Consider the following 13,150-nt stretch of genomic DNA (forward strand, 5'->3'; position numbering starts at 1 on the left):
GTATGGGAAAGGCTGCAGACAATCCTATCCCACTGTACCTCTACCTACCCTCACCACAATTTCAAGTAATGTTAATGTTTCTGTCTCCCCAAGATGATGTTGCAAGATGCTAGGGGTGGGGTGGGGTTGGGGGAGGGGGTGTTAAACACTTATAAATGCCAGCTGCACAGGTGTCTGGTGTGATTATTACAACTTTGGGTGGTCTGATGCATGAATCTCATCTTGATCACTTCAATGGCAGTTAAATCATAATTCAGTCCATTTAATAGGTTGGAATGGAATGGAATACTTTATTATCACATGTGACAAGGTGCAGCGAAATTCTTTGCTTGCATAACAAGGTATGCAAATAGTCGCCACATACGGCGCTGAGAAAGTTACAAAGCACCCCCCCCTGGATCTTCAATTGTTATTCCACCCTTCCCCTACCTCACGGCGGTCTCCCCGAACAGGGTCCTCCATTGTTCTTCCCCCTCCCGGTGGTTCCCCGCGTCCCCATCGACTGCCGCACTGCCGACTGTGGTTAAGAAACCCAGCAGCAATAAGGTGATTGGAAAGGTTGGCCTTCTAGATGAGGGTGGCAGTGTAGTGCATCAGTTAACACCAGTCCAACAGCTCCATCGTCTTGGGTTTGAACCTGACTGAGTGTTTCCACTGGCCATCTCTGTAAGAAATAGAAATATGGCTTTGGGGTCATTAATTCCAGAATTTGAGCAAATTAGTCAGTTGTCTGTGCTTGGTATTCACTTGTGAATCAAGGTCATATTCACCTTTTGCTGATTCCCTCATTGTGCCCGACTCACAGCAACATAGCCCTGCATCACCGCAGGGCTTTACATGTAGAAATCTTATCACACAGTGAGTAGCTGTAAGATTGGGGAGGAGATCAAAACACGTTCTGTTTAGAAAACTACTTTCACAGACAGTAAACTACAGCCCTGTCAAAACATCTGGATATTTCTGACCATTCAAAGATAATTAAATGCAAGGATGTGGAAGCTTTGGTAAGAGTGCAGAAGAGGTTTAACACAATGCTGCTTGGATTAGAGGGTATTGGCTTTAAGGAGAGATTCAACAAACATGGATTGCCTTTGGAGCATGGGAGGTTGAGGGAAGACTTCATGGAAGTATACAAAATTATGAAAGGTTTAGTTAGGTTACTCAGTCAGAACCTTTATCCCAGGGTGGAAATGTCAAAAACTACAGGGTATGCGTTAAGGTCAGAGAGAGAAGGTTTAAAGGTGATGTATGTTTTTTTTTTCTCCACCTAGAATGGTGGATGCCTAGAACTCACTGCCAGTGGAGATTGTAGAACATGGATATATAGGGAATGGAGAAATATGGATCACGTACATGCAGAAATGATTAGTTTACCTGACATCACAATCAGCACAGACATTGTGGGCAGATGTGCGTGTTCCTGTGATGTACTCTCCTATGTAAAAATCATTAAAAATAGTAAAATTACTTAACATTGAAAATTAACATTTATATGTACATAAAATGTAAAACAATTAAAAGCATTTAAGCAACAAAATTTAAATATATAAATTGATATATTTTTAGTTTCTTCCTGCTAATCTGTTTTGAATTAGAGCAGAATAGTGGATGCAGTTTTCATGTTCCACCACATGGTGGAGTTTACCCTGACATGCAGAGAGCAGGTGCTCGGCACAGCATTTGCAAGTCTGTGCTTTGTCTCACCTGATGTAGAGGTTGGCTCATAGTGCCAGATACCTGGGTTCAATCCTGACCTCGGGTGCTGTCTGTGTGGAATTTACACGTTCTCCCTATGACCGTGTGGATTTCCTCCGGGTGCTCCAGTTTCCTCCCGCATCCCAAAGATTTGTGGGTTTGTTGGTAAATTGGCCGCTGTTAATGTCTCCTGGATTCATTGAACAGTAGAAAAAGACACAAAGTGCTAGAGTAACTCAGCAGATCAGGCAGTACAGACAGCATCCCTGGAGAACACAGAAATGTTTGGGTCGGATCCATCTTCATGCTGGTTGTGGGGGAGAGAGGGGAGAGAGGGGAGGGGGGGAGGAACGGTGAAGAAAGCTGGTAAAGAAGAGAGGCAGATTAAAGTGTGGCAGGTAATAGGTGAACATAGGCGAGGGGGGGGGTTGGTTGATAGGGATTTGCCTATTTTAAAACCTCCATCGCCTGTGTCTACCTACTATCAGCCACGCTTTGTCCTGTGCCTGCTCTTTTTCAGCTTTTTTACCCCTTCTTCCCCTCCCCCAATCATTCTGAACATGGGTCCTGACCTGAAACATCACAACTGTTTTCTCCAGAGATGCTGCCTGACCTGCTGAGTTACTCTAGCACTTAGTGTCTTTTTCTGTAAACCAGTACCTGTAGTTCCTTGTTTCCATATCTTTCATCGAACAGTAGGTCTTGTTTTCCAATAATAATAATAATAATACATTTTATTTGTCATATGTTGGTTGGCACAGGGTCAACAGTACAATGAAATGTATTTGACAAGACAACGGGTTACCTCAGCAGTAATATTCCAAGGATAAATAAGATTTTAAAAATGACATTAGTAACGTAAAAAGACAATATTAAAAATAGCTAAAAACACAATATTAAAAATAATCAACATATGATTTGAAATGTGTTTATTTCGGAAGCCTGATGGTAGAAATAGTTCTTAACTCTGGTGGTAAGCGCAGCCATACTCCTGTATCGTCTGCCTGATGGTAACAAGAACAGCCTGCGTGCTGGGTGGCTGTAGTCCTTGATGATGCTGCGTGCCTTCTGCAGGCACCGCCGGTAGAAAATGTCCTGAATGGCCGGGAGACAATTGCCAGTGATGTACTGTGCCGTCTTCACCACTCTCTGTAGTGATTTGTGGCTGTGGGCATCTGTAGAAGTTTGTGAGGATGCTGGCGTACCAAACTTACTCAGTCTTCTCAGGAAAAAGAGCCGCTGGTGGGCCTTCTTTGTTATTGTGTCCGTGTGCAGTGTCCAGGAAAGGTCCTCAGTGATATGCACACAGAGGAACTTAAAGCTGCTGACCCTTTCAACCTCAGCATCACCGATGTGGATGGGGAGGTGTCCACTCCCCCGCTGTCTCCTGTAGTCCACGATCATCTCTTTAGTTTTGCTGACATTGAGAGAGAGGTTATTTTCCTGGCACCAGCTGTTTAGTGCCTTTACCTCCTCTCTGTAGGCCGTCTCATTGTTGTCTGTGATGAGGCCCAAGATGGTTGTGGCGTCAGCAAACATTAGGATGCTGTTTGAGCTGTGCTTAGCAGTACAGTCGTGCGTGAATGGGGAGTACAGTAGAGGACTGAGCACACAGCCCTGTGGTGTGCCTGTGTTGAGGATCAGTGAGGAAGAGGTGTGGCTGCCAATTCTCACTACCTGGGGCCTGCCCGTCAGGAAATCGAATATCCATCCGCAGATGGAGGTCTCCAGTCCAAGATCAAGGAGCTTGGGGACGAGTTTTGAGGGAATAATAGTGTTGAATGCCGAGCTGCAGTCAATAAAGAGCATTCTCACGTATGTATTTCCTTTGTCCAGGTGGGTGAGCGCAGTATGTATTGCCATGGCGATGGCATCCCCCGTGGCCCTGTTTGGTCTATATGCAAACTGAAGGGGGTCCAAGGTGTCAGGGAAAGATGAGCAGATGGGTGTTTTGACAAGTCGCTCGAAGCACTTCATGATGTCAGTGCGACAGGACGGTAGTCATTTAAACAGGAGGTTACTGGTTTCTTTGGAACAGGAACGATGATGGATGCTTTGAAGGAGGTGGGAACCACAGACTGACTCAGAGAGAGGTTGAAGATGTTGGTGAACACCTCTGCCAGTTGATCAGCACACACTCTGAGGGCCCACCCTGGAATACCATCTGGCCCTGGAGCTTTGCGGTCGTTGACCTTTTTGAAGGACTGCCTCACGTCTGCCATTTGTAAGCACAGTGTGGTAGTCCCCCTGCACACCTGTGGACTCATGGTGGGCGCTGTGTTGTCTGCATCAAACCGGGCGTAAAAGGTGCATGGTCGAGTGAAATATGAAAAAATAAATGAAGAAAATGCAAAAAAAATCCCCGAAAAGAGCAAGAGATAATAAGTGTGACGAATCTGCAAAACTCAGTGAGCATATGCCAGAAATCAGAGCATGCATGACACATTTTCTGTTCTTGTTTCTTCTGCTATATGTTTTGAATGTCATGTTATTTTCACTTTTACAATTAATTTCTAAACTGGTAATCTCATAATCTGAGACTAGGACATAGGTCAATTGAAATTATAAATTTCAGTTAGATCCTTAATTTTCTTTACTAGTCATTTTCAAATTAATCCTATGAAGCGTCAAAATATACAACTGATTTATCGGGTCTTAACTACGTGTCTTCATTTATTCAGAAAGTTTGCAGTTCCTTTGATAATCTTAGAATCTTTTCATTTGTATGACTTACTATGAATTATACATTTGGCTTAACTCTCTAAAAATGAGAATTAATAATTAATATTTATAGTCAGTCTGTCACCTGATATTAATGTGATCATTCATCAGCTAAAAGCAATAAAATGGACAAAAGTCATTATGCTTTATATTATTCCAAAACATACTCCATTTTGAGCAAAGCTATTCCAGTATGTTTACAGCATTGGTAACAATGTGGTTACAGTAATGTGACAAAATGCTCAGTCCTGCACTTCTCAAAAAACTAGGATAAATGCAAGCTAGCTAATTGTTGCCTAAACTATTCCCAAACATCAGCAAAGTTGTGGAAGATGGTTGTGAACAAGAGCATCAAGCAACCCTTACTCACCGATACCTAGTTTGGGTTTACCAGGACCTTCCTGTTGCAAATCTCATCATAGCCCTGGTACAAACATGGGCCAAGGAGCCAAATTCCAGGGAGTAGGTAGGATTGAATACTCTGGACACCACGGCAGCAGCTGGCCGATTGTGGCATGAAAAAGACCTGGTAAAACTGAAGTCAATGGGCTCAAAGGGAAAACACTCCAATGGTTGAAGTTATATTTTCCACAAAGTAAGATACTATGTTGTTGGAGATCAATCATCTCAGCTCCAGGACTCACTGCAAGAATTTCTCCGGGCAACGTAGACAGGTAATCCATAACTGACCTTCCTTCCATTATAAGGCGAGAACCTTGTACACTGCATTTGGTGCATCTGAAGTGATCTCCATTATATCCGCCAGATCAGATAAAGACTATGTAGCTATTTTGTTGAACACTTGCACTCTCTGTCCGCCAAGACCTGTGAGATGTCCCGATTGCTCAACATTGTTATCTTTCCTGCCGTTCCCAAACTGACTTTGTCCTTGGCCCCCTCCACTGCCAGAGTGATGCCACAAGTTAACTAGAGGATTCAAACCTCATATTCCTCATGGGTTGCTTAAAAGCCAACAGCATGATAAATTAATTATTTACCCCTCCCTTTCCTGTGCCCCCTGTATACCCATTTCTCACATGTTCCTGCTCCTTTCTGCCACATTCTCTACCCTTCCACCAATATCCCTTTCCTGGGCTTTACATTTCACTCCTTTTCGTTCTATTTCATCATTAGTCTTTGCCACTTACGACAACCATCTGCTAATCAAATCCCTCTCACTTATATTGATCTATCACTTGTCAGATTCTGTCCGGTGCCCACCTCTCTTTTCCAGCTTTCTCTCCCCTCTACTCCAATCAGTCAGAAGAAGGGTCCCGACCTAAAATGTTACCTAACCATTCCATCCACAGATGCTGTGTAATTCACTGCGTTACACCAGAACTTTGTGTTTAGGCTGGAAATGAAATAGGTAAACTGAATATGTACACGTTCAATTCTATTCATAACTCCTGAGCATATGAAGCAATTCATATCTGTCTGCAGTAAGACCTAGACAACATTCAAAGTGACATTTGCACTACAAAAGTGTGAGCTAATGACCAATTCCAACAAGAGATAGTGTAATCATTTTGATATTACCATCTCAGAGTACCTCACTCTTACAACCCTGGGGATTAACAATGAGCAGAAATTCAAATGAATCATCCACATGCAGTCTATCGTCATTATTACAGACCTCTTTACACAGAATGGATATAGTGGATGGAATGTCCCCTCAGTAATTAGACACCATTGTCTCTTTAACACTCCAGGCTGTTACACAACAGGAGGCCATCAAAATTGACAAGCTATTGCTTCGAAGGACCTTTGTGCAATGATGAAGGACACAAAGTGCTGGAGTAACTCAGCAGGTTAGGCAGCATCTCTGGAGACTATGGATAGGTGACATTTCAGGTCGAGACCCACCGCTGGATTGCGCTGCGCACCCGACCGTCATGAGGCTTAGCCCGCAGCAGCGTTGGAAGATGCAGCACCGACGTTCACTGCCTCCCTGGTCTCTCTTAGGCCGAGATCATCAAAACTGCTGCCAACCTGCACCACCACCTCAGTCACTTCCAGATCAGTCCTACCGACCTTCATCATGAGGCCAGGCTGCCGAATCCGGTCTGCACCACCTAGCCGGCTGCTTCCAGGCCAGACCTACTGCCACCACTGCCAGTCTACACAGCTTCTCGGCCGCTTCCAGGCTACCACCACAGCCAACCCTTACCTGCACTCCGGCCACCCATGGCTGCAACCAATGACTCCGCCAATGCTTGCCTCTCCCCCGGCCGCCAGCAGGCTGGGGCGATCAACTTTCCTGGATTCCAGGCCCAATTCCAGACCGAGAGTCTAAAGAAGGGTCTCGACCCGAAACATCACCTACCCATATTCTCCAGAGATACTGCCTGACCTGCTGATTTTCTCCAGCACTTTGTGTTCCTTTGTTTATTAACCAACATCTGCAATTCTTTGTTTCTATTACTTGTCCAATGATACTCTATTACTCGGCAATCCCTTACTTGGTCATAGTGGATAATCGGCCATAACAAACACCATTCCCCCCCATGTCCGCTATAATGAGGGTTTACTCTACAAACAATGGCTGCAAAAACATGTCAGAAGTTGGGAGACCTGCGAGAGGTGACTCACCTCCTGACATATCAAAGTCTTTTCATCATGTACAAGGTGCATGTCAGGAGTGAGATGGAATACTCTCCACTTACTTGGGTGAGTGCAGCGCTATCAGTTTATAGGAAGCTCAACACCATCCAGGGCAAGAAAAGTTATCACTCTAAATGTTAATTCCCTCCTGGTACATAGCTGCTGCTGCATACCACCTACAAAATGCATTACAGTTGCTTATCCTTGTTATTCCAACTGCATTATGAACTCTGTCATCAACAGTAGGCATGTGGAAACACCATTCCCAACAAGTTTCCCTCCAAGTTACAAACCATTGTAACTCAGAAATGTATCACTGGTCTTTCATCACCACAGGATCAGAATCCCTCCCAACCAACATTGTGGCCATAGCCTCACCATTAGGATTTAGTAGCTTAAAGGTGGTTTCACCATCATCTACACAAGTTATTTAAGGCAGGAAAATAAATGCTGGTCATGACAGCAATGCAGAGATCCTGGAAAATAAAAAGAGCTATTAGATGGACATGTTTCATTTGCCAACTTATAATGTAGTAGATGAATGGCTTTCTGGAAATGAGCCAGCTGGAAGATTAATCGTCTTTGGGCAGCTGTCCGAATAATTGAGTTCCACTTATCAAATGTGCATTTGACCTTTATTCTCTATCTTGCATTCCATCCAAGAGTGAACACTCTTGTAATTCTGGCAGCAGTGAGCAGTTTAACATAGTCTGTAATGACAATAGACAATAGGTGCAGGTGTAGGCCATTCGGCCCTTCGAGCCAGCACCACCATTCAATGTGATCATGGCTGATCATTCTCAATCAGTACCCCGTTCCTGCCTTCTCCCCATACCCCCTGACTCCGCTATCCTTAAGAGCTCTATCTAGCTCTCCCTAGAAAGCATTCAGAACTGGCCTTCACTGCCTTCTGAGACAGAGAATTCCACAGATTTACAACTCTGACTGAAAAGGTTTTTCCTCAACTCTGTTCTAAATGGCCTACCCCTTATTCTTAAACTGTGGCCCCTGGTTCTGGACTCCCCCAACATTGGGAACGTTTTCTGCCTCTAACGTGTCCAACGCCTTAATAATCTTATATGTTTCAATAAGATCCCCTCTCATCCTAAATTCCAGTGTATACAAGCCTTGTCGTTCCAGTCTTTCAACATACGACAGTCCTGCCATTCCGGGAATTAACCTAGTAAACCTACGCTGCACGCCCTCAATAGCAAGAATATCCTCCTCAAATTTGGAGACCAAAACTGCACACTGTACTCCAGGTGCGGTCTCACTAGTGCCCTATATAACTGTAGAAGGACCTCTTTGCTCCTATACTCAACTCATCTTGTTATGAAGGCCAACATTCCATTGGCTTTCTTCACTGCCTGCTGTACCTGCATGCTTCCTTTCAGTGACTGATGCACTAGGACACCCAGATCTCGTTGTACGTCCCCTTTTCCTAACTTGACACCATTCAGATAATAATCTGCCTTCCTATTCTTACCACCAAAGTGGATAACCTCATACTTATCCACATTAAACTGCATCTGCCATGCATCCGCCCACTCACACAGCCTGTCCAAGACACCCTGAAACCTCATAGCATCTTCCTCACAGTTCACACTGTCACCCAGCTTTGTGTCATCTGCAAATTTGCTAATGTTACTTTTAATCCCTTCATCCAAGTTATTAATGTATATTGTAAATAGCTGCGGTCCCAGCACCGAGCCTTGCGGTACCCCACTAGTCACTGCCTACCATTCTGAAAGGGACCCATTTATCCCCACTCTTTACTTTCTGTCTGCCAACCAATTTTCTATCCATGTCAGTACGCTACCAATACCATGTGCTCTAATATTGCACACTAATCTCCTATGTGGAACCTTGTCGAAGGCTTTCTGAAAGTCAAGGTACACTACATCCACCGGCTCTCCTCTGTCCAATTTCCTAGTTACATCCTCAAAAAATTCCAGAAGATTATGTTAATGAATTATGTTTCAAAGTGACACTCATCAGAAGTCAAGCAGAAACTCTGAAAAATGTTCTGTACAAAATTTGGGTGGTGAATAAATTGTAGAGGACAATTTTCTGTTCTATCATTAAAGGTCTGGATTGAATTTTCAGATTGTCTTGTACACATGTATAAGAGGCTAGGCATAGACAATACAATGGTAGTAGAATTATACGAATCACACAACATGGACACAGGTTTTTCAGCCCAGAGTCTATGCCAACTCGGAGGAAACACACTTGGTCACAGCAAGTATGTGCAAACTTCACACAGACAGCACCAAAGGTCAGTATTAGACCCAGATCTCTGGAGCCACAAGGCAGCAACTTCACTAGCTGCACCAACGAAACACCCCATCAAATACTTATGGAACTGCTGAAGATAATCATGGATAAGTTAAAATATTATAATGCTAACATGTGGAGTCTCACTGCTCTTAACAAGTAACTACAAAATCAGGCCTTCACACAATTTGCAAAGGCAATTAATGTGCACATGGCAAGGACAATTATAAACTAAATGGCCAAAAAGCTTTTCAACTCAGCAATAATCACTTTTCAAGGGCAGTCACAACTCCCTTCAGAGGTTTCAGTAAGGATAACACCAGGGAATGGAAACACATGACTTTTCAGAAGTAGTACAGAGGCGATCTTTCAATATCTCTCGATATCCCAATAAATCATGCATGGCTAGATGAACCTGAGGAAGAAAAAGCTGTCTGGCATGGAAACCTATAGGAAGAATACCCAATAACTTTTAACTGAATTTGCACATATGTTATGTTCTTTGATTATATTTGTGTTATTAATTGTCTAATATGATTTTTGCCTAAAATGTTTAATCGAATGCAACAGTCACATTGATGAACATCTGAACTCCAACCGTAATAGAAGATAGACACAAAATGCTGGAGTAACCCAGCGGGACAGGCAACATCTTTGGAGAGAAATGGGTGAAATGAACTGAAGAAGGGTCTTAACCCAAAACGTCATCCATCCTTTTTCTCCAGAGATGCTGCCTGTCCCGCTGAGTTACTTGAGCATTTTGTGTATATCTTCGGTGTAAACCAGCATCTGCAGTTCCTTCCTACCACACTTCAAACATAATCCGAAGATAGACACAAAATGATGGGGTAACTCAGCGGGACAGGCAGCATCTCTGGATAGAAGGAATGGGTGACGTTTCAGGTCGAGACCTTTCTTCAGAATGAGTCAGTGGAGAGGGAGACACAGAGATATGGAAGGGTAAGGTGTGAAAATGAGACATCACAGGGGATGAGGTTTCAAGGAAAATGTAGAATAGATCATTGTTAGCTGGGTAAGATGACAACGAAGCATACAAAGATAAAATGTAATCAGGAGGACTGATCAGAGAACTGGGATGGGGAGGGATGGAGAGGGAAAGCAAGGGTTACTTGAAGTTAGATAAGTCAATATTCATACAACTGTCTAAGCGAAATATGAGGTGTTGCTCCTCTAATTTGCATTATGCCTCATTCTGACAGTGGAGGTGCATTGGACCTCACTCTCTGATGGTCCCTTCATCCTTGTGTCACCCCTCAGGTTCATCTTAAACTCTGAATGATGGGGAGGGTTGGGCAAATGCAAAAAAAAGCATTAATCCCTAAATCATTGTGAAAGAAAATGATTTTTCCCCCAAATAGGCCTGAAGGGTCTCGAGCCAAAACATCAGTCATCATTCCTAGTGCTGAACTACTATGTACTTCATTGTTAACCCTCAGACTATCCTTGATTGGATTTTGCTGGCTTTACCTTGCACTAAACGTTATTCCCTTATCATGTATCTATAACACTGTAAATGGTTCGATTGTAATCATGTTTTGTCTTTCTGGTGACTGGTTAGCACATGACAAATGCTTTTCACTAAACTAAACAGAGCGTGGTAAGAAGGAACTGCAGATGCCGGTTTACACCGAAGATAGTCACAGAATGCTGGGGTAACTCAGCAGGACAGGCAGCATCTCTGGAGAAAAAAGGATGGGTGACGTTTTGGGTCTCACTCACTTTGGGCAGCACCCATTAGCTCATCTCCAGAGATGCTGCCGGGTACCACCCCATCAAATAGTTTCTTGATTAGTACAGGTGTCAGAGGTTTATGGAGAGAAGGCAGGAGAATGGGGTTTCGAGGGAGGGAGACAGAGAGAGAGAGAGAGAGAGAGATTAGCCACGATTGGAATGGCCAGTAGACTAGATGGAACAGCCTAATTCTACACCTTTCGCTTCTGATGTTACCCCGACGTTTAGAGCCTGTCTTCAGCAACGAGGGAACGAAGCCAACGGTCGCCCCCGCGCGCCGCGCGCGCCCATCGCCTCTCGTTCGCGGGCGTCAACCGCCGTTGTGCGTCGTTACTAAGCCCCTCGCGCCTCCTGGTAACAAGCGCGCACAGCGCTGCTCTGTCCTTCAATAGCGACCGCTTGCTGCAGCATCCCCGTCACATCGCTGCTGCTTAATATGCCTCTGACAGAGGCAATTTTGAGTTAACGAGTCTATATAAAAACATTTTTTTATTTTTTTTAAACGACCCCTCCCCCTACCACCACACCTGTTTTTGCAAGCGTTTATTTGCAGCAGCCCTTTCCCCAGAGCGCTTGAGAGGGACAGGAGTAACAAATCAGGAAGAAAAGGAAATGGCTGATAGAACTGCACCGAAATGCCAGCTGCGATTAGAGTGGGTTTATGGTTACCGAGGTCACCAATGCCGGAATAATTTATACTACACCGCTGCCAAGGAGGTGGTCTACTTCGTTGCCGGAGTGGGAATTGTGTATAACGCCAGAGAACACACACAGAAATTTTTCCTTGGTCACAACGATGACATTATCAGGTAGTGTACATGAACCGGAATGAAACGTGACACTTCACAAAATATGACAGTTTGCAAAAATAAATATAAAGATTGGAATAGTTACTAAAATCAGCAACTTAATATTTTTCTACAACGTGCATACAGGCTAGTCATGCAGATTAGCATTTGTTTTTATAAGATGATAAATGTATGAATTTAGAGCAGTTTGACGATTTGTAGGTATCTTTGTGCATGAACCCATGGGTAATAAATGCATTTATTATTAACTAATAGATTAATATAATTTAGATGTGACTTTTCCATATAGAAATGGATTTTAAGTTCATATTTTATATTTCCAGCAGCTTTTCGATCTTCATTTACAAAGGAATTCAGGCGCAGATTTCTAGAGCTTCGACTTTACTGTTAAATTATGATATTGTAGGTTTTCTGAATTGCCTGTAGTTTCATTGCAACTTGTCGAATCAAATTACAGTCCGATAAATATATTTTCTTTTGTATTGGAAATAAGCGGAATTAAGGATTCGGTATCATAAAACGGGAGGGTGAACGGAATTGTTGTAGAATGCAATATCTATTTTTAAAAATCGAAAGCTAAACAAAAATATGTTACAGGAAGGTGTCCTTATCATGTCGAAATAAATTCCTGCAAATAAATTTTGACTTGAGCCAAATCTGTATTTACCCAGTACTGCCGTTGCTGTAGTCAATACAGCGACAATGTCCGGTGGAACACATTGCGAGGTTTACATCTTAATGATACCGGCCTATTTTGAAAAAATAATGGTACTTTTTGGAATTTGCATTCTATAATCAATGTAAGATATTTTAAAAGCCGTGAAAGTTAATTCAAATTCATCCATGTTTTGCCATTGTAATTTAAATATTGTTATACCCTTATCAGTTCCCTTGGGGAAAAAGTGATACATGGCGATTTGTGGATCTTTGAATGTAAAATATTATCTTGAAATTGGCACGTCGTAATCACCAGAAGAGGAAATGCAACAAAACTGAGTTCAAAATGCAGCAACCAATGCTATCTGCCTGCCTCCTACATCATTTGTCCTTGGGGCAATCATTCCAAATGTTAAAAGTAATGATTTATAAAATGTTCATTGTTTAAATAAAGCTCTGTGTGCCAATGAAATAGCAAATCAATTCTTAATACTGCACTGTTTCTTGAAATTTAGCAGTGATTTGGTGAAGTTGAGTTATTTTTTAAACGTTGATTTCAACAATTTGGAATTGTACACCAAGCTGAAATATACTTGGCTGTATCTAGCATATGGAGCTATTGTTTTGTAGAGTTT

General features: G+C 42.9%; 1 protein-coding gene and 1 long non-coding RNA gene across 4 annotated transcripts in view; one reads left to right on the forward strand and one right to left on the reverse strand.

The window, feature by feature from the left end:
• Window positions 1–479: 479 nt before the first annotated feature.
• Window positions 480–11,359, reverse strand: LOC144596911 (uncharacterized). Of its 2 annotated transcripts, none has more exons than XR_013547662.1 (4): window positions 11,247–11,359; window positions 1,375–1,435; window positions 771–866; window positions 480–664 (listed from the first exon to the last, which is right to left on the reverse strand). It is a non-coding gene; the product is annotated as an uncharacterized LOC144596911 (long non-coding RNA). The 2 variants fall into 2 exon arrangements; XR_013547661.1 differs by lacking the exon at window positions 11,247–11,359 and adding an exon at window positions 1,705–1,808.
• Window positions 11,360–11,447: 88 nt separating this feature from the next.
• LOC144596495 (echinoderm microtubule-associated protein-like 6) overlaps window positions 11,448–13,150 on the forward strand; it is a 207,639-nt gene continuing 205,936 nt past the window's right edge. For both annotated transcript variants that reach the window (XM_078404836.1, XM_078404837.1), the window contains exon 1: window positions 11,448–11,858. In XM_078404836.1, the coding sequence (XP_078260962.1) occupies window positions 11,662–11,858 (197 nt within the window). In that variant the 5' untranslated portion in view covers window positions 11,448–11,661. The remainder of the gene's footprint in view (window positions 11,859–13,150) is intronic.

The sequence above is a fragment of the Rhinoraja longicauda genome, chromosome 9 (genome assembly GCF_053455715.1).
Source record: "Rhinoraja longicauda isolate Sanriku21f chromosome 9, sRhiLon1.1, whole genome shotgun sequence".
In the NCBI taxonomy this organism is placed as follows: Eukaryota; Metazoa; Chordata; class Chondrichthyes; order Rajiformes; family Arhynchobatidae; genus Rhinoraja; species Rhinoraja longicauda.